Source organism: Pelodiscus sinensis, chromosome 6, assembly GCF_049634645.1.
Source record: "Pelodiscus sinensis isolate JC-2024 chromosome 6, ASM4963464v1, whole genome shotgun sequence".
Taxonomy (NCBI): Eukaryota; Metazoa; Chordata; order Testudines; family Trionychidae; genus Pelodiscus; species Pelodiscus sinensis.
In genome coordinates, this window is record NC_134716.1 from 48,394,548 (window position 1) to 48,421,777 (window position 27,230).

General features: G+C 40.4%; 1 protein-coding gene across 7 annotated transcripts in view; it reads right to left on the reverse strand.

Annotated features, from left to right (window-relative positions):
• Positions 1 to 1,952: 1,952 nt before the first annotated feature.
• AUH (AU RNA binding methylglutaconyl-CoA hydratase) overlaps positions 1,953 to 27,230 on the reverse strand; it is a 229,250-nt gene continuing 203,972 nt past the window's right edge. For 5 of the 7 annotated variants that reach the window (XM_075931897.1, XM_075931894.1, XM_075931899.1 and 2 more), the window contains 5 exons: positions 26,354 to 26,482; positions 8,647 to 8,834; positions 5,712 to 5,762; positions 4,176 to 4,223; positions 1,953 to 2,532 (listed from right to left, as the gene is read on the reverse strand). In XM_075931897.1, the coding sequence (XP_075788012.1) occupies positions 2,455 to 2,532; positions 4,176 to 4,223; positions 5,712 to 5,762; positions 8,647 to 8,834; positions 26,354 to 26,482 (494 nt within the window). In that variant the 3' untranslated portion in view covers positions 1,953 to 2,454. The remainder of the gene's footprint in view (positions 2,533 to 4,175; positions 4,224 to 5,711; positions 5,763 to 8,646; positions 8,835 to 26,353; positions 26,483 to 27,230) is intronic. The other 2 variants (XM_075931898.1, XM_075931895.1) reach the window with 1 other exon arrangement.

Below are 27,230 nucleotides of genomic sequence, written 5' to 3' on the forward strand. Positions count from 1 at the left end.
CCGGGCTAAGGGGACCCCTAGGCTTCAGCCCCTAAAGCCTCTTTCATAATCCAGTCCTGCTGCCAGAGATTGACAAGGCTGAGCCCCAGTAATTAAAAGAGTGAGAAATAGCAGTTAGAATTAATACAGGTCAGATGTAATGAGAGAATTTTTCCCCAGTGCCCCAATTCAGGAAGTAGAATTCTAATACTGACATTAATTAATCAAGATGAAGTAATCATGAAGTTATTTCACTTATAATTTAATTTACACACAGAGGTCTCGCAAGTAACTTTTGCAGAATAAGTTTTCCCTCTAAACTGTTTCAGTATCATGACTTACAAGTACTTTTGGAAAAAGTCTCCATTTTATACTCACTTTGCAATATTATTCAAATTGCTGACTTCAAGAGAAGGAATGTAAAATGCTACAGCATGGCAACATCTTCTCCTGAGAAAAAGGAATGTTGTAACAATTGTGGCAACAAAATATTATACTTAAATCAAACCTCCTAGCCTAAGGCCAAGAATTTATACATTGGGTTGAGCAGACTTTACGTACATACATGTATACATACATACACACACACACACAGCGGGTGCATCTACACAGCACCCTAAATTCAAAATAAGATACGCAATTTGTGCTATGCAAATTGAGTATCTTATTTCAAAACTATTTCGAGACAGCTTATTTTGAAATTTGGCGCGTCTACACACCGCCAAATTTCAAAATACCCTGCTGTTTTGAGCCATCCCTTATCTCTCATGCAATGAGGTTTACCGGGACAGCGAAATAGTGCGCCATTTGAAAAATATTTAAAAGTAACGGGCAGCATGTGTAGATGCAGGGAAGCTATTTTCGGATACCTTCGGTATCCTGAAATCGCCATGCAGCGTTGATGTACACTCACACACACATATTCTGAAGTTATTCAATATACAATGCTTGTTAGAAAACTAAACTAAAGGAAGGTCAATAACTAGTCTGTATATCACAGTTATGAGACACAAGCCGTTCAGCAAAGACTTAATATTTTTCTTCTGTTAATGTATAATTATTTCCTACTCAGTAAAAATGAAAATGATATTTTAGCATTTTGAAAATAGGAGAAACTGACCTCAAAGGCTTTACATGACTATCAAAAAGCACTAGGGCTTTATTTACAAATTATCATGCATGAAATGATCAACTTGTCAAGTTTATAAATCAGCAAAGTAGGTGCTTCACCAGACATAATCAATTCCCATGTAAAGATATGGCTAATTATGAATTTGAATGAATTCTTGTCATTTCATGCTGATCAGCTGCTATATCACCATAGAGTGACCATAGGCAACGTTGCAGAAACAACAGCGCAAGTGGAAGTTTCATGAAGACAATGCAAGCCAAAGATGAAGAAGGTTGTTTCCATATAAATATGTTAACATCGGATTGCTAAGCTACATTTACTTACCAGTAAAGTTAATAGAATATTTTAAAGAACCCATTTTCCATAGCACCTCCACACATATGGGTATTGTGGTTTCTTCACTTCAAAGCCAACAGGTTTATGTTCCAATAGAGGAAAAGAGCATTTCAATTTAGAGCAGCTGTATATAAATACAGTATTTATTAGAACCTGCAAAATGATCATGCAAAAGATCCAGCATTTTGTGGAACAAGGAAACTTTCTAGCTTTAAGAACGTGCATAACCATAGCTCTGCACTAAAAGCTGCAATACAGCCTGGAAGTAAAAAACAAATGGGATACGTTAATTAAAGATTACTCCTTAGCGGATAGCGCTGGTCAGGTGATATTTTGGAGGAACCTGGAATAAGAGACAAGGTTTACAATATAACCTTGTGTGACTGAGGGCTAAAAATGAACAGAGTAACAGAGACACCACTGTATAGTAGTCTCAGAATGAAGGTTTTCTTACTTATTACACTATGAGACAAGTAAATAAAGTTTATAATCCTCTGAACAATTGTTCTTCTTATTGCCATTAACTTTATTAATAATTTACATATTCAGCTAGAACAGATAGTGAACTATGATTTTGATCGATATACAGAATTATTTATAAATCATATTTGGTATAATTTCACATTTTTGGTATGTAGAAATCACTTATTCTGATAAAATGGAACAACAGACAAACATTCTATATTACCTTATATATTTTGTCTATTTAAAGAATTTCCCTTCTTTTTAAAACTGTGGAATGATTTGTTTCATACATGTTAAATAAAAAAATGCTTATGAACCGGTGACCTTGCAAGTATACAGAGCAACCTCATAAACCATGATGTGTATGACTTGATACTTATGCTTGGATCAGGCACATGTCTGAACACATTCCAGATGTTGCAATTAAGTATGGTTTGCTATTACTTTGGTGGTTGTGTTATTCCATGCGCTGAGGCAAAGGGCAGGTGAAAGGTCCTTCCAGTCATTTTATCTCATTTGAATTTTCAAGGCATCAGTTTGTCCTATTCTCCCTTGTAGCGAGGGGGCCTCTTTTCTTTAAAAGCAAGGAGACCTTCAATTCTGTCTTTTGTTGGAATAGTCTACAAAGAATAAAATAGCTTTGTATTATCAATACAAAAAATTAAAAAGGTATATTATCACCTTTCTTTAGTACAAAAGACCATGAAAACACTCTACACGCAATTGATTTACCTACTGTGGACCAGATATAAAGCTGGTATAAATAAGTATCTCTCCAGAGAAGTTACTTCAGCCCTGCTGATTTAAACCACCTGCAGGTCTAGCCTTTTGTGTTTTAAAATAATTATTTAACACACTTTCTGGTAAAGAAATTTTTGTATTAAAACTGTAAAATAAGAAGATAACGAAAACTAAATTATACCCAAAGTTGTACTTTCCCAGGTGGTTTAACACTGCAAACAATGGATGCTCTTGAAATTACTGAGCTTGGAGAGGAAGAGAGGGAGTTAACATTTTCAAAGTTCTTAAAGGATCAACTGTAGTGCCTGCAGTATTTCCTTATATAACTTGCAAACACCACCTCTGGAAGAGGTATGGAAATGGTTTGAAAGGATTAAAAAGATACTGAAGTGATGGATATATTAAAAGATGCATTGGATAGAGTAGCCAGATAATAGAAACAGGCTCTTGTTCAATTCTCTAACTGATCAAGCCTCAAATCATTTTAGGTGGTCATCAAAAATTCACTCTCTAGTTTGAAACCTGACTCTCACCTACAAAATTTAAACTACATAAAACTACATTCTGTATTCTTATGTTAAAATGGCACTTCTACTCATACAGTTCATAGTCTGATCTTCTGCATAACAGAGAAATAGGACTTCCATGTATTAATTCTTGCATCAAAATCAATTGCTGTACCTGAACTAATGCAGCCAATCCTTATTTAAAAATTTCCAGTGATGAAGAATGCATTACAATGCTCTGTAAGTTTTTTCAGTGATTAATTACTCTCCTGTTAAACATATTCTTAGTTTGCGTTTCACTAGCTTCAATGTCCAGCCGCAAGTTCTTGTTATATTTAGATTGAAGAGCTTCTATTATTAAATTTCAGTTCCCAATGAGGTACTTACAGGGTGAGATCAAGTCATTCCTTGAGCTTCTGTTTGATAAACTAAACAGATTGAGCTCCTTAAATCTTTCACTGTAAGACATATTTCCAATCTTTTAATACTTTTTGTGACTCTTAGCTGAATACCCTTCAATTCTTCAACATCCTTCTTGAAACGTGAACCAAACACAGTATTACAGTAGGGGTCCTACCAATGTCAAACACAGAAGTAATATAATGCATCTACTCTTAATTACTGACTACTTTTTTAAGGGGGTTAGGTAAAACTCTTTCTTCTGTGTAGGCAGCAAGCAGAATCCTTCTAGTTTTCTCCAGGTATGATATATCAGCATATCTCAACAAGGATGCATCCATTTAAACCATCTGATGATTAGGTTCTGTGTCCAACTTCCCCACCCAGATTAGTCCCTTCATACAAAGTAATGATTTTGCCTTACACTATAGTTCCCTCTTTAAGATTTCCATGTTAAAAATGGCTAAGATGAAAGGTTAAATTTCACAACTGAAATACTGCTGGGAGAAAATATAAATCATTTTCAAGGTGAATATCTGTATGATTTTTAATCTTCAACTGAGGGGTTTTGATTTGTTGTTTTGTTCTTTGTATAATTCTATTATTGCATTACGTACCTGAGCATAACAGGCTTCTTCAATTGCTAAGCCTGTTACTAAATCCACCTATGAAACAAAATTAAATTTAAGAGTGAAAATCATTCTGTATGTAGAACACACTTTATTTTCTGACATCTAACTCAAATACTGTATTCCTATCCCAAAAATTAACTTGGTCCATGGTCTTCACGGTATTGTTATGCTGAAATTCTTCACTACTCTGGTTATGGATCGGGCAGTATTTTGGTAATCAGTTTCCTTATTCAGCGCTGTAATTACTATTTAATAGATTGTCAGAAATAATGGGTGACTACACAATGTATTGTCTTACTACAAATTGTCTTTGACTAAAACCAATTCATTAGCTGCATATTTTTGATTGTTTCAGCTGTTACTGGGAAGAAACCTAGACCTCATATAGATTGGTCATTAATGATGTTTTGAAACAGTTATCTCCCAGGATGTGACTGTCTTTTCATATGTAAGGAAAGTGCCTGGAACATGCCGAATGCTACTGAAATACAAATAAGCTGACACACTTAACTAGTTATTCAAATTACACCTAAGAAGAAACTACTCACTCCCATATAAGTTATACTTTCAGAAGAGTAGGGCAGATGCTATTTATGTCAATGTTTGTTATGGAACTTTATCTTAGATCTGCATCACAGTAGATATCCCTAACACTTCCAGAAGTGCTCATAAAGCCTGCTCATCTGAGAAAACATGTTTGACCCAACTGCAGTTTCAACACTTAAAAGGGGACAATTTCATGATATTTTTGTACTTCAGTATATTACATAGTGAAAACACAGCAATAATATACTCAGTCAGGCACAAGGTATATATTCCTGATGTGATATAATATTTCTTCTTCCAGCATTTTATTACATTATCTTATTAATATATTTTATCCGTATATCTTGTATCATTTTACATGTCCTTTATTTACTGTATCATAATATGGATTGATTTTATATTACATCTATATACATATAAAATTAAAAACTTAATACATTTACACCCCTGCACTGTACCTATTATGATTCCAATGTTATACTACTTCAAATATACTCCACTTTTAACAAAATACTTTAACAAATTAAACTACAAAGTGTATTTTCTCAAGATGTGCTATTACATAGCCAGAAATCACATGATCATCAAAAGCTTTGGTGGTTCAACAAGACTGCCTGTGATGGACAGACTGGCTCCCCACCCAGACCATCTTAAGAACTTAGCCAGAGACAGATCTATAGGAGCATGATCTGCCAGGAAGCTACATCTCTTAAGGATTTATGCTGTTGATGATGAAAAATTTTATTTCTCCCATGTAATGATTAAACCAATTGTGATCTTGGACTATGTCTGAGACGATCTGAGATTTCTTTGTGTGGTGGCCTGGACATTTCTAAGGCACATTTTAGTCTTTCATTATTTAGCTACCTTCTTTTCTTAAGAGTCATCTATTACATCAATGAGAAGATTTTAATTCTCAATTTTAGGATCTCCTCTTCATCCTCTAGGCTGTTAATGACAACTATATATCCTTACCTCCATCCCTTGATTGATAGCCAATTTTGCAACTCTTATTGCTAGAGGTCCCTAAAAGTAAAAATAAATCAGGTCAGCAGATACAGCAAAATTATGTTTTAAAGTGTGTACATATGCATGCTATCATATCAGCACACTGTAGGCTTTGTCTGTAGTTTTTTAATAAGCACTATGACTGTGATACTCATTTTTTTCCCAAATATATGTTTCTAGAACTAAAAAAAATCCTAAAAGCAGTATATAGTTTTCAAAACACTACATGGTACCAAAACAACATCCATGGCCTGAATTTTAGAGGTGCTGAACACCAGCTGCTCCCATGGACTTTAACTTGAGTTGTGGGGGAGTCAACGCATTGGAAATCAGATTCAAAGTAACCAAATAATGATGGTAATGATCTTATAATAAAGAGACATGGAAGCACCTCAACATAAAAAGAATAAATCAATGTTAGCCTCAAAACTAAAATGCATGACTATGCCAACAGTCAGATTATGGTTGACCTCAAGTTGTGCAAGGGAGGGAAGAAGATATTTCAAGGAGCTCAAACTCACAGAGAATGGCCAGGAATCCTTTCATTCAGGGGGTGCAAATATGTTGCATAAGTAGGGCCACCACAGGCACCGGTTTCTAAAAACACATGTATTGGCCAGAAGACAAGAAGCATGCAAAGGGAAGAGGCTAATGCAGTCTCTTACATGGTTACACAGAATTGTACCTGCATGAGGCACAATGCCTTCAGAGCAGGGAAATCTTTGCACTGTCCCCATTACAAGGCTGTGGCTACAAATCACAATCCAGGCCCTTTTTCTTTTAAAATAGCTATGTTCAACAGTAGTTAAATTTACTGTTTAATTTGTAATGTTTTCCACCCAAAGAGAAGGATTTCTAAAATTACTATAGCAAGCCAAATAATCTGGAAAAGGAGGATTTTTTTTTCAATGACACTCGATATAGACTGGGATCTGGTTGGGATAGTCTTGCTGCAGAGCTTTCAACAGGGAAGAGGATTTATCAATAGCTCCTCAAAACTCAATCATATGCTGAACACTTTTGTAATATCTTCTCTAGTGTCAGTGTGCAAAGTCTCCTGAAATGTTCCCTTGAAGATATCCATTTCTGTCATAAGCTCAGTATCAACATGCACTGCTCAAAGACTGAACATTTCTCACTGGGCGCGAAGACACGAAAAGATTATTAATTTGTTAAGTGCTGTCAGTCTAGTATCAAAATAGTTCCTCGCTCAAAGAATTTACAGACTACAAAACTAAAACAGAAAAGATACACCTGGGAGATCCAATGAAATCACCATTGTGTGCTTAAAATATATGTGTGCGCATACGATTATATATATATATATACATTTTAAAAAATTAAAACATCTAGAATCTCAGCTATCTGAGATCAAGGGGGAGGAGTGGCATCTTTTGTGGACTGATGGGAAAGAAGAGGGATATAGATTAGGTCAGAATCAGTTTTCTCATGGATATGGGGCAGGAAGGAGGCTGAGGAGACTGGTGAAGACTGATGTCTATTGCAGGAGGAGGGCACGTCACAATAATCACCAATGCTCTTGCAGCTTTTTCCAGATTTCTTCCTAGTGTTCTAGTATTTTGGGGCATAGAAAATGATCTAGTTCCACACGTTTGCATGCCACAATGAGGGAGGATGATATATTGGTGTTTTGGTTGACAGTACAGAAAAAAAAACCAACTACTAGATGAGCTGCAAGAAGAAACACTGATGTATGTGCACTTCCTTGTGAGTAAGGGAGAGAATGATCAGCTAAATAATCAGAGATAGATTAAGAGTTATTTAGGCTCTGGGCACAAAGAACATTTGGGCTCCTTAATTCCTGGGGGAAAGGGTGGAACTAGAACGAAGGGGGCCATGCCCACTCAGTTGTTAACATGGGCATTATAACCTTGGGCGGATGCTGAACAGTGAACATAGGGGCTGTGCTTCACAGTGGAAGAGCTGATAAGGTGACCAGCTCTTGCAAAGGGTGGCTCCTGCTAGCAGCACCAGCACTTTGCAGTGTGGGTGCTGATAAGGCTTGCCCAAGGTAGGTGGAGGGTCTGGGGCTTCCTGAGTGACTCTTACCATCATCTGGCTCCAGCTTCTGACTTGGCCAGGACTTGGGACTTCTGGGGAAAAGATGGGGCAGGGTCACAGCTCCAACACCAATGACCCCTCATTTCTATACTGCTTCTGATGCTCCTGCGGGGACCCCCAAATTAGTGAGGGCCCCATTGATTAGTTCTCCAGTGTACACACATGTTCCCTCAACATGCTCCCTGACTGATTGCTATGAAGAATCAGATAGTAGGTTCTCTAGTCAAAAGAAACCAATAGTGAAATTTCAAAGTAAGGCAACCCAGAATTAACTATATGCAGTTCTCTAATGCTGAATAGAGAGTATGGTTGAGTAGTCATATTTCAGATCTCTCTATCACGGTTACATCAAGTGAAAGGAAAAGAGTATATAATCTAGAGCAGTGCATGAGCATGATGGCATCACTGTGCTAATATACATGGTCCAGAAAGCAAACAAATGAGCCTTCTAGTAAAAAACAATATGTTGCATAAATGGAAAAAACCCTTCAATTTGGGAAATAATTTTCACTGTTAAATTTCCAGGGAAATGCTAGTACAAAGGTAGTAGTTCTCCTATCCTCAATACTTTTCCAATATTATTTGAACAGTGATATTGCAGTCTCTAAAATTATTCCTTTGCTAAAAAAATGATTTATAATCATTTAAAAGCAAAGAGGAAGACAAAAATTAACAACACAGACAGTAAACTGAGATAATAGTAATTTTCTTCTTGGTTAAATGTGCAAATGAACCAGATTATTATTTAACCATAGCACTATATTACAACGAACTAAACCATTCCAAAATAAAATCAAAATATAGCTTCATTATGTTGTACCTGAGGTAAAAATTCTTGTGCGAGGGCTAGAGCTCTTCTGTAGGCAGCATCCCCTGAATCATTCTGTTCCACCACATGACTGATCAATCCTATTGCTCTTGCTTCTTCTCCATCCACAATACGTGCAGAAAAGATGAGTTCTTTTGCTAAAGATACACCAATTATACGAGGTAATCTCTGTGTCCCTCCTGAAGTTTGTAGAAAACAAAAAATGCAAGGTAAGTTTTATGGTCATTTATAGTCTAAACACTAGATGCTCTCTATTAAATTGCCAGATTTAAACATTGCCATGTTTAAATACATAAGTTTCTTTTGCGCGGGCGCGCACGCACACACACACACACACACACACACACACACACACACACACACACACACACACACACACTTTGTACTATATTATGTGAATATAATAAGATTCTGCTAAGCACCTCAGTCTTTTCAAAATGGGGCTTGGGCTCCTAAGTCATTTAGGCTCCTAAGTCATTTAAATCATTTGAAACTTTACCCTATATAAAATCAACTTTTCAGCTTCATAGAAAGCATTTTTCCTGTCTACAATAATGTGTGTATTTATATGGCATCCATTGCCACAACATGATCATTGTGCAGATCCACACTTTAGGTAACGTGCTACAAGACTTCATACTATATCCCGTGGCCACACACAGATTCTACCCACGGAAACAAGCACAGTAGACAACATCTTTAAAAAGGTGATGTTTAGTGTTATCACTTGGTCAGGTTTTGTGCTGACTTACTAGTAAAAAGATTATTGTGTCTTTTTTCCCCCTCAGTTGGCACACATTAGCACACACTACAACTGACAAGCCTGGCAGCCCAGACCACAGGATAAGGTAAGAAAAGTGATTAGATAACAACATACAAATACATATAGTGTGTGACTGGTGTGTTATTGTTTTATTAAAGAGTCTCTAAAATATTTAATAATAATTAGTTATAGTCAGCACAAGTACTCTTTTGAAAGTTGGTGATGGGGTGGCCAGTCAGAGAGCTTTAGTTAGTGGTAGTTAAGTTTTCTTTCTATTTCAGCAATTACTTCTGTGGCTTCCCGCGTTTGGGTGATTAATAATCAGAAACAATTTTTCAAAGATGGCTTAAGAATGCTTAATTATTCAGAGGATAACAAATTTCCCCAAACAAGCATGCAATATGAAAGAAAGAGTAACATTGCGTAAAGCTCTGAAAAGAACTCTACATGGAACCTTTACAAAATCTTAGAACTAGATAAGTCTTTGAAGGCTAACTACATAAGTTACTTTTGCTATAGCACAATGGGCTCTAAAACAATTTGATATTGGTATTTCTGCTTTGTCATGGCAAGTCTAAATCAAGTATCTGAGCCATTTAGGACATGTCTGTACTTACCAGCAGATCAATGTTACAGAGATTGATCTTCTGGTGTTCGACTTAGCAGGTTTACTAGGGACCCATTATCGAATGCTAAGGGCACCCCTAACGGTGCCAGTACTCCTACTCCGTATGAGAAGTAAGGGAAATCAAGGGAAGTGTTTCTCCCATCAACCTCCTGCTGTGTAAACGGCGCCAAAGTTTGAATCAGGATACGTCAACTCCAGCTATGCAATTATCCCGTAGTGTAGACCTGGCCGTAGGCAAATTTTAAATAGGGATGTCTTTCCAGATAGTGTTATAAACCACAAAGACATAAAAGCAAAGGGAAAGAGATAGTAAATATGTGTGATGGGGTACTTACGACACAAATCCAGGAGGAAAATCTGCACTAACTGAATTAACAGGTGTTCAAGCAATATAAAATGGATGTAATTTCAATTTTAAAATGGTAGTCTAAATCAGTATTTAATTAAAGTCAATCTGTTTCTTTCACTGTTGATTTAAAAAATATTTAAATGTGTTTGTGGGCCAAAATAAGCTAACTGCAAATAAATCAAAAGCTTTTATTATTCTACTTTCATTTACTTTTATGTGCAACCAGCTTTAGCACTACAGTGCTCATTTTCATGAAAATATACCTGATTATACCAATACTAAGATGTAGTTCACAGATTAAAAATCTCAACAAAAACTGAGGTATGGGCTTGTAGCAGCAAAATTGGTTAACATCCCTTTTTCAAACAAAAAGAATCAAAATAAAGCCGCTCTTCTGAGGTAAGGTTTATTAATAAGAGATTCTTCGACCTTTCTTTGAGGGGTCACAAAGCATGTGAACAAGGATAATCCAGCACATGTTCAGAAAGCCTTTGACAAGTCCCTCACCAGAGGCTCTTAACCAAAGTAAGTTCTCATGAGATAAGAAAGAAGATCTTCTCATGAATCAAAAGCTTCAGAAGACGTTCTCTTATGAATCAGTAACTGTTTAAAACAGTGGTCACCAACCAGTTGATTGCGATCGACTGGTCGATTGTGGAGGCACTGCCAGTTAATCTCGAGGCAGTGTTCCCAGCCCTCTTCCGCCCATGCTGGCATTATAGCCTCCTGCGCCTCTAAAAACGAGCCAGAGCTGGTTTCCTGTGGGAAGGGAGGAAAGGTAAGTCCCAAAGCTCTGCTCCACAACCAGCTTCTCAGGAAGCGCGTTCATGTGCTGTTCCTCCCCTTCCCACAGCAATGCGCACACTTGCTTATCTTCTCTTCCTTCCCTCGTGCTCTGGGGACATAGAGTGGGAGGGGGGTTTAAGATGGTAGCAGAGGACCGTACAAGGAGCGGCTGGATTTCTTAAAGGAGCTGTGTGTGCACTTCTTCCAGAGCTGCCTGCGGATCCTGCCCGAGAAATACTTGTCCCTGGAGACCCTCAGGTACTGGCCAAGTTGCTCCTGCCCCCTCCCTCCCCTGGCTAGACACCCACCAGTACCCAGCTCCTCCATCATTCCCATGGCCAGACACCTATCCCCAGCTTGCTCCTGCCTCCCACCTCCTACCTAGATCTTGCATACTCATCCCTATCCCACTCATTGGCAGCTCTGTCCTGCACACTGGTCTCCTCATTTTTGGCCCCACCTCAGAGCTTGGGGGGGGGGGGGGCACAAAATCCACTAACCCTGGAACCCCAGAAGAGTTCATTTGGCCTGAGGCATTGAACGTATTAATCTGGCTTGAGTCCTATCTACCCTCCTCCCCCACTATGGGGCTAGCGTGCCAGGGGAGTAAGGTGTCTCAGTTGGGACTGCATCAATGAGTCTTGGGATCTTTTGGAGGGGTTGTTTTTCTACATCTCACTTGTGTTGTCCCCAACTGATTTTTCTCTGAGTCACTGGCACTTGACCCAAAAAAGGTCCCCCATCCCTCCCATAAATATAGTCAATGTTGAAATCTTTCATGTTGGACATAATATTTTATTTAAAAATGAAGCCTGGCCAAAAACCCCCAACTGGGGCCAAGCCCTCCTCTGGCCACAGCATCATAACAGTCCTGCACCTTCCACACACCCCAACCCTGAGCCCATCATTCACCTGAACCCCCTGCCCTGAGCCCCTCACATCCCCAAACTCCTGCACCCCCACATCCCGAGTCTTCTGTCAAAACACTCCTGCAGCATCCACACACCGCAATCTGTGCCCCAAGTCCATCATATTCCCAACCACCCCTGCCCTGAGCCCTGCATAAACTCCAACCCAAACTCCTGTACCCCCACAACTACAAGCCTGCAGCTTTCTCTGTACCCCAACACTTCCCCTGACCCCAACACTCTCCAGCTTGGAGTCCCATCCCCAATCCAGCATCCCATTCTCCACCTCCTCCTGCACCCAAATTCCCCTCACAGAGCTTGCACCTCTCACTTCTTCTCACACCCAGATCCCTCATTCTCACCCTAGAGTCTGCACCTCCTGTCTCAACTCAGTGAGAGTGAGTAAGTGAAAGAGAGGAGGGGAATGGAGAAGGCAGGGCCTCAAGGAAGGGTGGAGTAGATTTTGGCTTGCACTGACATTTAAAAAGTGATCTTGAGTTAAAAGATAGGAAATAATGGGGTAGGAATAAATGGTCAGTTTTCAGAATGGAGAGGTATATAGTGGTGCCCCCCAGGAGTCTCTACTGGCAGGGCTCGACAATCTATTGAATCTACTCCCCCGTGGCGAGTAGATTTCAGCCCGGCGCCCTGTTTACTGGTGGCGCGTGCATACGCAATGCGGCTCTTGCGCATGCGCAGTGCGGGACTGGCAAGAGGCTTTCGCCGCAGTTCGTCAAGCCCTGTGTATTGGGACCTGTACTTTTCAATGTATTCATAAATGATCTGAAAGGGGGAGGGCCAGAGTAAACAGTGAGGTGGCAAAATGTGCAGATAATACAAAATTACTCAAGACAAGTCCAAAGCAGATGGTCAAGAATTACAAAGAGGTCTCAAAAATTGGATGACAGGACAACAAAATAGCAGATGGAATTCAATTTTGATAAATGAAAAGCAATCCGAAGTCGTGGACGCATCTCCCGTAGGCGCTGGTGGGCGTTGAGCCGGTGGAATAGAGCCTTGGGTCGTTGGCGAATATATTTGCTGTCGGCTCGGAGACAAGGGTGAGCGCCTCGATATTGATCGTGAACGCTCCGAATGCGGTGAGCGGTGACGAGACGCACGATGAGAGTATTGTGGAGAATAGGACAGAGTGCTCCTATGACGATAATAGCGGGAGCGGGTAGGTGATCGAGGGGAACGAGAGCGGTACGAGTAACGGTACGGCGATCTGGAGTAGTATGATCGGTGATAGTGAGGTGGTGTGATGGACCTTCTCGGGGATCTATAGTAGCGGCGTGCAGGAGAGTACTCGTGATAGTGGCTCCGCCGTCTTTGAGGTGAAATCGAAGGTCCAGGCGAGAAGGCTGCCCTGTCCGAACCTGGAGAAGGGGTACGAGGGTGGTGTGTTTTCCTCTGTGCCTTCGTCGGTACCGCTCTAGAAGTATGGGGGACCGGACTATCTGGGATCGAGATAAGTGAGGCCCCATCAGAGATTTCCCCTGGAAGGCATGGTGATTGAGGCGCAGGAGGCGAGGAAGGCGGAAGCACTTCTTGTCCCGACACCTGAGGGTGTAAGGTCGTCGGATCCGGTGCCGAAACGGGAGACTGAGACGGCTCCTCCACTTACAGCGATCGGTCGGTGCGGTGCGGTGCCGACGCGCCCTGAGGATGAGGAGTGGCTGCGTCGCTAGGCTTTGGATGGGATCTGGGTGCCGAGTGTTTCCTCGGTGCCGTGTCCGGTGCCTTAGGTTGTTGCGGCTTAGGCTTCGGTGCCTGTTTAGGCTTCGGTGCCGGGCCGGCCACCGGTGCCGTCTTATTTGGGGCACGGTCATGCGCCGACGGTGCCGATTGCCTCGGTGCCGAGGACCGCACCGAATCCGGCTGCGGTGCCACTCGGAGGCTCGGTGCCGCTGATGATGGTGCCGACTCCGGACGGGTTGGCGGGGCCGATGCCACAGAGAGTGCGGGGCTCGGCGCCGATGTGCTACGGGCTTTGGAAGGCTTTTCCATCGCCTGTGGGTGGCCCGACGCGGCTCTCGAGTCTGCCGCACTTAGGCTCCTGGACGAAGCGGAGGCCTTTTCTTTGGTCTTATGCGTACCCTCGGTCTCTCGCTCCGTTGACGTCGGCGGCTGAAGAGCCTTGTTGAAGAGGAGCATTTTAAGGCGCATCTCTCTGTCACGCCTCGTGCGCGCCGTTAGCTTGGCGCAATGGCCACACTTCTGAGGGATATGGCCCTCCCCTAGGCAGCGAATGCAGCGGGAGTGGCCATCCGACACCGGCATAGCCTCGCCGCATGATGCGCACTTCTTGAACCCGGGAGAACCGGGCATGGTTCGCTGTGCGGGTGTAACCCCCGGGATTAAAACAGGGGGTTGAAGTAACAGGGTTTTTTTTTTTTAACAATTAACCAATCTAACTAACTAACGATATAACACTGACTAACACTACGTTGGGAAGGGGCTAACTGGGAAAACAACTGAACATATATCTGATTTTTTTGACTAAACGATTTCTCCTCAGGAGAGGAGCGTGTTCCAGATCCGTCTGCGGCCGTGGACGGTTAGGAGGAACTGGCGGGTCGGACCGCGCGACGCAGAAAAGGCGCGAACGCCGCGGGACACACTGCGCACGCGCGGTCCTCCGGAGGGGGCTACTGCTATGAAGAAGTTTCCGGTTTGCGGCACCGGGACGAGCCCGACACCTGTAGTGGAGCACCCACGGGGACATCACTCGAAGAAGAACCAATACATATTAGTCCACGCTCAAAATAAGTTCTCTCTCAATCTCATCTCTGTGCCAAAACAGGATTGCTTAATAAACTGCTATTCTACCATCATCTTGTAACTTGGCTAACATTTTTGCATTTGTACTGTATATATATTTTCATTTTTCACCCCAAGAAATTCACACTTTAATCAATGTACAGAGCAAATGTCTGTTTGAGAGGAATAGTTTCCTCAGAAGTCAGCCTGTACCAGAAATACAATCTTGAAATACATCAGATTCAGCTTTTGATAAAAACAAATTCTTTGTCCAAATCTGAAGGTCAAGATTCTTATATCTACTGACTGCATCTCTTCTTTTTCTTCCTTGTTCATTCGTGTTTAATATATTTTCCTACTTATCTATATTTTCTTCCTTTAGAGTTTTATCTTCTCTATTCCTGCCACTACCAGGAAATGTTGAAAACAAAATTTAATTGAGCAACAATATTTCATAACTTTGACCAAACAATGGATATGTTTAAGCATGAAACAATGCTTATGGATGAAAAATGTTCTCTAGCCAGTATCTTGCACAATAAGGATTAAAGAGCAATGAAACAGTCCACACTGCAAGGCCGTTAAGCAAATGAGCATGTGCTCTGGTTAACATTCATAGGACATTAGCCAACAGTTCAGTGTATCATTCACATATGCAGCAGTGAGCATGGCATATATTCAAAAAAGTGTCATATTCAATCAAAGATGTGCGTAAGTTCCATAAATCTGCAGGGGAAACAGCAAAAGTATACTGTAAAAAGATGTTCTTTTTTGATAGTACATACAAAAGGTGTAATTCCTGCCAACTGCAATCAGAACTAAAGGAAGTAACACCCAGTTCTCAAAGGCACTACCTAAACTAGTCATTTCATCTGAAAGTAGAACACTGTTTGATGAAAGAGATATCGCTGCAATTTTTTCAAATTTAGTGTCACATTATTTCATTTTATTACATTATTCTGATATTTACTCACTGTGCTAATACAAAAGAACTGATCTGCAGCTGCACTGTAAATGCATTCTTAACAGAGGTACTGTCATTTAATGTAATTGTAAACAACAGGTTTAGATGATACCCCAGCTGATGTGAAAACTGATGTCTAACTACAGGTATAAAAATTATTAAACAATGTCTTTATTAGACAAGATCTTAATTTTCTAGAGAGATATATTTAGTGGCAGTAATTTAATCAATTACAAAATATAGTACATAACTGGTTTAGATTAAGAGAATTACATGAACAGTTCCCAAAAGCATATCCAGAATGACGAAGTAACTAGCTTACTGGAAATAGATTCATCATTCTGGCAAAAGATATCTAAAAACAGTAGTTTCTCAAAGTTCAAGGCTCCATCACAATATTTTGTGAAAAATCCTGTTGTGACAAAACACCTAATATTTAATTTAATTATCCTGTCATTCATTAAGCCACATAAAATAATGTCATCTTACTTACACCAACTTTTTTATTTACATTATGATGGCTTAACTGTTATGATTTTAAATTTTTCTTTTAAAAGCCCATTAGATATTTTAAATATTTATTAATAACTAATTGTGAGCCAAAGTTAAACAACCACAGACTTCCCAGTTATTCAACTCAACCAAGAAATATCTGGAATCTTTACTTCATGGTTCTAATACAAAAGCAAAGAAGAGTGACATGTCCCAAAGACTGTGCTCTAGCCTGAGCCCAAACTCCTACACCAAAATAAAAAAGGTGCATCGCCTGAAACTCATGAGAACAAGTCAACTGGCATGGGCCAGCCACAAGTTTTTAATTGCTGTGTAGAGATATACTGTAATGTTTTGTAATAGTCTTCCTTTGCAAACTCTACTGTTGGTAAAAGACCAGGCTGTTTAATTTGCAAATCAGAGACTGACTTTCATACATATATGTTATTAAAACAGTGTAATTGTTACATAGACTTGCTTGATTTATATCACAGAATACTTCAAATCTTCCCTCTGGCTTTTATTTTACTGGATGGGAGAACTTTTTAAAGCAAGCATTGTGAATCAATAGTAGAGGGTAATTTTTGGTCTAAGAATGTGAGAAAGCTTACAAAATTACACAAAAGCTTAGGTGACTTAGTAATACATGAAACTCAGATGTAAAGATGCAATTATGCTTTTTAGAATTCACTGGAAGTTAAAATATTTATAAGTTTCACATCAGACAGATTAAATGTGTTGAATTATTTGCAAAAAGATGAGACGTTTCTGATAAAAGCCATTACTTGTATAAGGAGGTAAGGAAGTGTAAGAATGAGAATGGATTCCCTACATGTAGACATCTGCCCACATGAAGTGCATGAACCCAGAAAATGAAACTGAAAGCTGTATTTAGAGATAGCAGATTTGAAGGGGGTAAACATTTATTGGAGGTAAATAAGTCTTCAAAGTAATTACTAGAGAACTATCAAATCTGTTTGCTGGAGTCACTATTAGGTGGCTACACAACTGGTTGGGTAACCATTCCAAGAAAATAATTATCTATGGTTCACAGTCATGCTGGAAGGGCATAACAAGTGGGGTTCCACAGGGACCAGTTCTGTTTAATACCTTCATCAACAATTTAGATAATGGCATAGTAAAAGAGTATGCTTATGAAGTTTGCAGATGCTACCAAGCTGGGAGGGGTTGCAAATGCTCTGGGTGGTAGGGTTATAATTCAAAATATTCTGGACAAACTGGAGAAATGGCCTGAGGTAAATAGGATGAAATTCAAGAAAGACTAATGCAAAGTACTCCATTTGAAAAGAAACAATTACACATATACAAAATGGGAAATAACTGCCTAGGAAGGAGTATTGCAGAAAGGGATCTAGGGCTTACAGTGGACCACAAGCTCAACATAAATCAACAATGTAACACTGTTGCCAAGAAAAGCAAACATCATTCTGAGATGCAGTAGCAGGAGTGCTGTAAGACAAGAAGCAATTCTTCTGCTCTACTCATCAATGATCAGGTCTTAATTGGAGTACTGTGTCCAGTTCTGAGTGCCATACTTCAGGAAAAATGTAGACAAAGAGGGATCCAGGGGATTTAGTGTAGATTTCAAGAAAGCTTTTGACAAGGTCCCTCACCAAAGGCTCTTAAGCAAAGTAAGCTGTCATGGGATAAGAGGGAAGGTCCTCTCGTGGATTGATAACTGGCTAACAAGAGAAGGAAACAAAGGGTAGGAATAAATGGTTAGTTTTCAGAATGGAGTGAAGTGAGAGGTGGTGTCTACCAGGGGTCTTGTACTGGGACCACTCCTATTCAAACTATTCATAAATGATCTGTAGAAAGAGGTAACTGGTGAGGTGGCAAAATTTGCAGATGATACAAAACTGCTCAGGATAGGTAAGTCCAAAGCAGACTACGAAGAGCTTCAAAGTTTCTCACAAAACTAGGTGACTGGCAACAAAATGGCAGATGAACTTTAATGTTGGTAAGTGCAAAGTAGTGCATTTTGGAAAAAATAATCCCAACTGTACATATCAAATGATGGGTACAAATTTAGATATAACCACTCAAGAGAGAGTTTTTTTAATCATTGTGGGTAGTTCTCTGAAAATATCCATTCAATATGTGCAGCCACAGTTAAATAAAAGAAAACTGAATGTTAGTAATCATTAAGAAAGGGACAAAGAATATCTTATTGCCTCTATATAAATCCATAGTACACCCACATCTTGAATACTGCATGTAGATGTGCACCTCATCCAAAAAAGGAATCTTTGCATTGGAAGAAGTTCATAAAAGGACACACACACACGCGCGCGCGCGATTAGGGTATGGAACAGCTGACATATGAGAAGAGATTAATAGGACTAGGACTTTTCAGCTTGGAAAAGAAACAATGAAGGGGGCATATAATAGAGGTCTATAAAATCATGACTGGTGTAGAAAAAATGAATAAAGAGTTATTTTCTCCTTCCTGTAAAACAAAAACTAGTGCTCTCAAAGGGTAATTAACTGGGAGAAGGTTTAAAACAAACAAAAGAAGGTACTTCTTCACATAATGCACAATCAACCTGTGGAACTCCTTGCCAGAGGATGTTGTGAAGGACAAGACTTTACCAGAATTCAAAAAAGGTGATAAGTCCATCAATGTCTGTTGGCTAGGAATGCTGTCCTTAGTCTCTGTTTGCCCAAAGCTTAGAATGGATCACTTGATAATTACCTGTTCTGTTCATTCCCTCTGGGACACTTGACATTGGCCACTGTTGGAAGACAGGATACAGGGCTAGATGGACCTTTGGTCTGACCCAGTATGGCCATTCTTATTTTCAAATCGGAGAAGGTCCAGAGAAGAGTAACAAAAATTATTAAAATATTAGAAAACACAACTTATAAGGGAAGATAGAAAAAACAGGCTTGTTTAGCCTGGAAAAGACGACTGAGAGGGGATATGAAAACAGTTTTCAAACATCTAAAAATTCTTACAAAGAGGAGGGTAAAAAATTATTCTCCTTAACCTTTAAGGCCAGGACAAGAAGCAATGGGTTTAAATTGCAACAAGGGGGGTTTAGGTTTAGGTTGGACATTAGGAAAAGCTGTCAGGGTGGTTATGCCTACAAAGGTTGTGGAATAACCATCATTGAAGATTTTTAAGAGCAGGTTAGACAAACAACTGTCAGGGAGAGTCTAGGGTGGTGCTTGATCCTACCTTGATTGCAGGGGCTTGGAATCAAAGACCTCCAAAGGTCCCTTCCAGTTCTATGACTCTATGACATTATTAAACATCTGATTAATCAGTTACAGTAACCACCATTCACATAGTTTTAAATGCTTTGAATTCAGGTAGTGACCTAGTAATACAATAATAAATAGCTCACCATGACAATATAGAAATTGGCAATGCAAGACGACTCTACAAAGAAACTGAGTGAGGAAAAAAATATACTTAAACATTTTTAAATATAACAAATGAGAGTACCTATGCATATTTCACATGATACCTGCCTTACACTACACATAGCTCTTGGTGGAAATACTGTTTTGTTCTGAAGTACTGCAGTGGTACAAAGTGAATTTAAACGTAGCTCCTCCCCCACTCACTCACTCTCTAAAGCACAGTCACCAATGAGGCACAGATATAAATGAAGGGCCCAAAACAAAATGCTTTCTAGCCTTATTAGGTTCATGCCCACACATGTGTGAACAGAACAGCTCCTGGCAGCAACAGTAAGTAGGCCTAATGAAGCCTAAGTTTAGGGTTATTTTGCACGATCACATCTAGATTTCCAAGCACAGGGACTTTAGTTCTAATAGTATTTAAGTATTAGAATTTTTATCTGACTCAGAAAAGTGCAGTTAGATTCTCACTGAAAGAAAGGCATTTCAAATGGATTTAACTGAGAGGATGAACACACAACCCCAAACGGAGGCATTGTTTTAAAAACAGATAATCACATTTGAAATCTTAACTGTCTGGGGACAACTAGTCGGAAATTCCTCCTCCCTTCAGCCTGATCTCCTCACAGAAATCCTTCCAACCCCCATACAAAGAAATTAATCATTTTACTGAACCTCACAAAAAGTTAATCACTTTCTTCCACTCCAACTTTCATCAAATCCATCTGCTCTCAACACTCACCACTGAATTCCATCTGTTCCCAAGTCTCCCAAATTAATCTTTAAACACCCACCCCATGAAATTCTGACTCATGTGGGGCTAGAAAAGGGCAATTTGCTGACCCTTGTGACTACTGATAGCAGGAGTCCAGTGGAACAGTAAAGCAACAGGCTGTACCTAGCACTAAAGCCGCCTGCTTTAGCAGCCAAGCACCCTGAGCAGCAGCAAGTGGGTGGAGGAGAAATTCTGTAGCTAAGATAATCAGCACAAATGAATGGGGTAGGAAAAAACCCAACAGACCAGTATAACAACATAAGAATGGTCATACTGGGTCAGACCAAAGGTGCATCTAGCCCAGTATTCTGTCTACTGACAGTAGCCAATACCAGAATCCTCAGAGGGAGGAATCACAACAGGTAATCCTCACGTGATCCCTCCCCTGTCACCCTCTTTCAGAGAAACAGAGGCTAGGGACACCATTCCTACCCATCCTGGCTAATAGCCATTGATGGACCTAGCCTCCATGAATCTATCTAGCTCTTTTTTGAACACTGTTAAAGTTCTAGCCTTCACCGCATCCTCTGTCAAGGAGTTCCACAGGTTGACTATGTGCATTTCATTTGGTGACCCCTAGTTCTTATACTGTGGGAATAAGTAAATAACTTTTCCTTATTCACTTTCCCCATACCAGTCATGATTTTATAGCCCCTCTATCATGTCCCCCTTTAGTCTCCTCTTTTCTAAGCTGAAAAGTCCAAGTCTTTTTAATCTCTTTTCATATGGGACCCGTTCCAAACCCTTAATCATTTTTGTTGCCCTTTTCTGAACCTCTTCCAATGCCAATATACCTTTTTTGAGATGAGGCCACCACATCTGCATGCAGTATTTAAAATGTGGGCATATAATGGTTTTATACAGAGGCAATAAGATATTTTCTGTCTTATGCTCTACCTCTTTTTTAATGACTCCTAACATTCTATTTGCTTTTTTGACTGACGCTGCACACCGAGTGGATGTTTTCAGTATCCCAAAGAAGGAATCACCAGACAGATCAGTCAAAGCCAATGTCCAACTAGACTCATGCTGTTGAAGACAACCAATTATTATGGAGAGACTAGCTGCATCTCTCCCAATAATTCAGGCTAAAACAAGACTTGCGTTACAAAGACATTTCTGATCACCACCCCGCTCTGGTCTTTTTAATTTAGCCACAAAAAAAAGCAGCTAAATCACTTCTAAATTGGTACGGAGTATTTTAAAAACTTTATGGTAAATCAGAAAACTGGATTTTCAGAAACCACGTCTGATATTTTTAGCTAATTTGTTATTGTGAAATCCCAACTTTTTTTTGTTTGCTCTATTTCACTTATTGCTATATCTAAAAACTTCAAAATGACCTTCTGTTCTTTGTCTCCATGAAGAATTGTCCTCTTATTATTTTGCAGCTGTAGTAGATAACTGAAGAGATATTCACAGATGCTGTCAAGCATATAAATTCTGTAGGCCATCATACATATATATTTTATATATTATTTTGTATGCATAATTGAGTTTGTATTCACAAAGTGGCATATCTATGTTCAAGAATAATTGATCTATTTGAAATTCTTTATCAATTAAAGAAGTAGTCAATATATTAATGTAAGACAAAAATATAGTATGTATTTTATGACATTACGTAGACCAATTTTGTGTGCTTCAGTGATTGTGTGTGCAATGTAACATAGGTTAGGCCTGAATTTTCAGATGCGGTAGGGCTTAAATTGTCATTTATTTCCTAGAACCTTGATCCCCCTCTCAACATGCTATAAAAACTCTAGGGATTAGCGGGGGCAGGCGGGAGAAAGGGCTCCAGGCGTCAGCTATTGGGCTAGAATTGGGGAGCTCGGTGCTTCTCCAGGGCTGAAGGGCTTCCACTGTAGGGAGGGAAATCTCATGCGTTAGCCCTTTCCTGGGAGCAAGTGTACCAAAGCTTGCTGCCCCACACGTTCAAAAATATGCTTTGTTCCAGACAGCTCCAGCTGAATCTAAGCCCTGAGAGGTACTGAAGATCTATTGACTTTAGCTGTAGTTATGAACTCTCAACATTTTTGAAAATCAGGCCCTGTCTTAAACAATGCACCAAAGTCACAGAAACACGCAATTTATGGCCACCTTCAAAAATTTAATATAAGGGACTTACCAAAGCATCACATACACATTTTATGGCACAGTCAAGGATTGAACCAAGTTTTCCTAAGTCAGTCATCTGTCTTAACCACAAATCATTTTCTCCTTTCCTATGTAGATCTAACAGACAACATCTTTACTCATTACGCACATATGATTCATTCACCCACCTAGTGCACTGAATGAATCAGAGGTCCCATGGAAAATAGTATATGATCACACAATTAAAGACAAGAGGAAAAAGAAACAGCAGCCAAAGAGCCATTTTGTATGTGTCCTGACAGGTGACTGTGTTCTATGTAGCTGCTTCAGAGTGATGTAGGATGGCCAGTGAATTAGAGTGTACTCAGGACAAACAGAATGTTCCAAGAATTGAGGAGCAAGACTGTAAAGGTACTTGTCATAATGGTGATATTTGCTGTTCGTCATTTAGCCAAATCTGGATGGATTTTCATGGGAAAAAGCAGCACCTCTCTGATCCAGGAATATACCTCTGCTGAATTTTAAGTTCCTGAGGTGCAAGAGCTCTTCACAAATACAGAAGAATTAAGATTTATACTTGTGAAATATATAGGCAGTTTTGCTATTCTCAGAAACCAGTGCACCAGTTTTGTGGAATGTTTTTTATAAAATTAAACCCATGGCAGACAAGCATGGTAAATTTCAGCACAAATGTTTATAGTCTAATACAATTATAAGAAAGGGAAAAGAAGGTGAGGGTTAAATGGTAAATGCTAGACAAACTTAATATATAGGTACCACCACCATCTACTAAATAAAGTATAAATACTGCCTGTTTTGATTGCTACAAATGAAGCCACTTCATGGCAATTTGTTTGATTAATTTACGCATTCTGGAGGTATATAATACTATAACATGGTTTTAGTACATTATGTGCATTTAAAATGGTTTCCTTTGTCCTGCATTCCTGCTGATGAAATAGGCTGTTATTTTACTTTATTCACATTGGTACACCTGCTTTAAGATATTGATTTCACTGATTTCTAATTAAAATATTTAAAAGGTCTCACTTGAATGTATATAAACAGTTCATTTAATTATATCCTCAGCAGGCAGAAAGTTGTATAGTTCCATTAACTTCAATGGAGATAAACCAATTTACACAAGCTGAGACACTGTCTTTACTGCTTACTGCTTCAATAGTACTGCTCTTCCACTGTCTTCCTTAGCCTGTGTTCTATTCAATTTACACCTGCAAAAAATAAAGTTGCCCATTTACAGGAAATCAAAAAAAGAAGGAGTTGGAACAAGCAATTGTTTCTAAGCAGTTGCTGTTAAGCTGTGGGGTGCAAGAGGAAAGGGACATCACTAAGAAAGAGTCTCTGTCACTCAGCCTACCTGCTATTGTGACATAATAATAAAGACAAAGTCAGTGACTAGTTCACAAAATAGAATCCAAGAGATATGTAGATAATAAAAATTCTCCCTTCCTGAACCATCCGGAAGGGAGAGGTATCAGGATCTGCTTGGTGAGACTGGAAGTACAGGTTGGACCTCCCTGGTCTGGCACACTTAGGACCTGACCTGTACCAAATGAGGGAATTTTCCAGATCAGAGGAGGTCCCCTCCCAGCAGCCTCCCGGAACACTCTTCCTCCCCTCTAGCTGACTTTGCTGTGGCCCCACTGCCACTGGGTTTCAGCCCTGCTGCTACAGGGCTTGGGCTCTGGCCTGCTGTGGCCAGTTGGATGGGCCTCTCCCCACTTCTGTCCTTTGCAGCAGGGGCTCACCTGGGATCGATGACTGCTGGCGGCCCTGCTGCTGCTGCGCCCCACCAGGGCTTCTTGGGGCTAGGGCTCGCTAGCTGCAGCCTTCTGATGTGCGTCGTTGGGGCTTCTCGGGGCTGGGGCTCACCAGTCCTGCTGCTGCCCCACCTGGCCAGAGCTCTCCTGGGACCAGGCTCATTGGTCCCAATGGTGGGTCTCCCCAATCCTAGACTCCCAACCAGCTTGCACTCCTGGGTGCCAGAGCTTTCTGGTCTAGCAATATCCATGGTCTGGTTGCCAGACCAGAGAGTTATGGTTTTAGGAGCTTCATCCTGTCGGATTGTCATGAAGATGCCCTTGTCACTTCTCCACAACAGGCGAGTGAGCACCTTTTAGACACTTTAGAACCATGGTGTCCAACACGCTAGCCACTAGCCAAATGTCTATCAGGGATGGTCTAGACAGTATTTGGTCCTGCCATGGGGGAAGGGGACTGGACTCAATGACCTCTCGAGATCCCTTCCAGTCCTAGTATTCTATGAGTTTATGATTTGGCTGGTTGAGTGTGGTTAGTTCTCAATAGCAGTAGTATTAAGATGTGTTTGACATCTTACTTGAACAGCAGGACACCACCGGCTGGCTGCTTTAGACTCTGGTACAAGCACCACTGCTTTCCTGAGCTCCCTGTTGCTTTCAAAATATTCCCCTTGTGTTCACCTGATTGTGGGAGCTCTGGTTTCCAGTTAAATCCTCCAGGGACAATATGGCAGGCCTTCATGGAATACAAATTTAGCAAAAGAATTTCTTAATCACAGTTACTTTACTGTTGAAAGCACACTAAAGAGTTACATATATTTAAAAAATAACGCAGACTTACGAATGCAGTCCTTATGAGTCAGATAACAACTCTCTCACTTTAGTCAACAAACTTATACCAGGGAGCTTGTCCTGCATTCTTGGACTAGTCTGCTAGCATCTAGTGGGTTTTTGTACCAATTCAGAGAAGCAACTGTCTTTTAAAAAAGTGTATTTTCCTTTTTTTTTGTCATGAACTCAAGGTTGAGGAACTGCAATCCATTTCCTCAGCCAGCATGTTATGGAAAAATTCTTGTGGATGACTAATTAATAAGAATTTGGATTTCTTTAGTGATTGCTAGTCGTGGACCAGGACTCCATTATGCCAGGAACCGTACAAACAGAAAATAGAAATATGAGTGATGGCAGCTGAGAGACGATCAGAGCAGATGTCTCTCTCACTGTCAGCCCTCGCTGAAATATTCCACACTATAGCTTGAGTACAATGTCCAGAACAGACTGACCCAGCCAAAAATTAGAGTGGTTTTCAACACTAAATGGATATTTAATCCAACATGAAAGTTATAACACAAAGTTAAGTTTGCAATGAAGGTTACAGTAGCAAAATAGCATTCACAAAACAAAATGCAATTCACAATTTGACACGACATCTTCCAATCATATCATCTTTAGGTTGCCTGTCTTTTTACATGTAGACTCGTCAGCCCCTTCTGAGTGCAGCATCTTAGGACTGGGTCAGAAGTGCCTCTTCATGGCCACTGCAGCTCCAGCGGGTATAGCCGGGGCAGGGCCAGGTTTGTCTACTTCTTGTGCTCCCCAGCCAGATTGAGGAATGGAGCAAACTGTGCAATTTCCCCTTGCTCCCTGATGAAAGGGAACAGCCAGAAATGTTCCAATACAAATTGAGGAAAGGGCGGAAGCTTCAGCCACCCCTATCTCTCCACACAATCAAACTGTGACTTTGCTCTAAGTTATAAGAGGAAGCTGCCTACCAAATGTGGTGGTCCTAGCTGTTACCATTTAGGAGGAGCTCTTGAACAGACAGACAGACAGACAAACTTGCTTGCTCACAAACTCTCCCAAATATATGGAAGATGAGCCTGTAGGAATACCCTAAAATCTAATTAGATTAAATAACAATCCTATAGCAACCATGGGCAGTGGATAATACAGGCAAGGGAAGGTACTGCCTTCCCTAAAAAAACGGGGTGGCCCCACCTACCACTCTGCGGACTGCAGGGAAGGCTGGTATTCTGAGGTGTGGCTGCTTGGCTGACCAGTGCTCCAGCTGCCTGACTGCTCCCCGGGCCGGAACTAGGGCTGCAGTGTGGCTGCCCGGCTGCTCCAGGGGCTAGAGGGGAGAAGCAGGAAAGGGGATGCACTAGCCTTAGATGGGAGTGGGAGGGCAGCAGATATAAGAGAGGAGTTTGGGAGTGCAGGGCAGGGGCCAGTGATCACAATGGGGGCTCGGTTCTGATGGACACGGAAGAGGCAGGGCTGGGGCTTGCTTCCCCAAGCCAGGCTTTCATCCACAGCCCATGATAGCAACCATCAGTGCATGTATTTTAATAAGAAAAGACTTATCAAAAACATGAGACTAGGGACCAAATTTTCAAAGAACTTCAAACTGGCTTCTAGCCAAATACCAACTGCATGTGCAAAACTTAAACATTTTAATATATAAAATCTGTGTTTAAAATAGAATACAAAATAGTAAAATAAAATAAATATTTTACTTTCCTGGGATTTCAACTTCTCTTTCAAAACATATATTACATGTTTTATATTTCATATCAACACCATGTTCATTCAAACAATACAACATAAACATGGGCAATGGAGCATAATACAGGGTGTTAAATATTTGGGGCAATACGGAATCACAAATCACGTTTTTATTGGTGATTATTAGGATGACCAGGTGTCTTTTTTTTTTTTTTTTTTTTTTTTTTGACCAGCACATCCTGTTAAAAAGAGAACTTGGAAACTTCAGTTAACACTGCCATCAAACAGTTGAAAGCCCAGTCAGAGATTTTTGCAGGGCTAAGACAGTTAGTCCTCACCTGTCCTGCTTCCACACCATGCATGTGAAGTGGCCA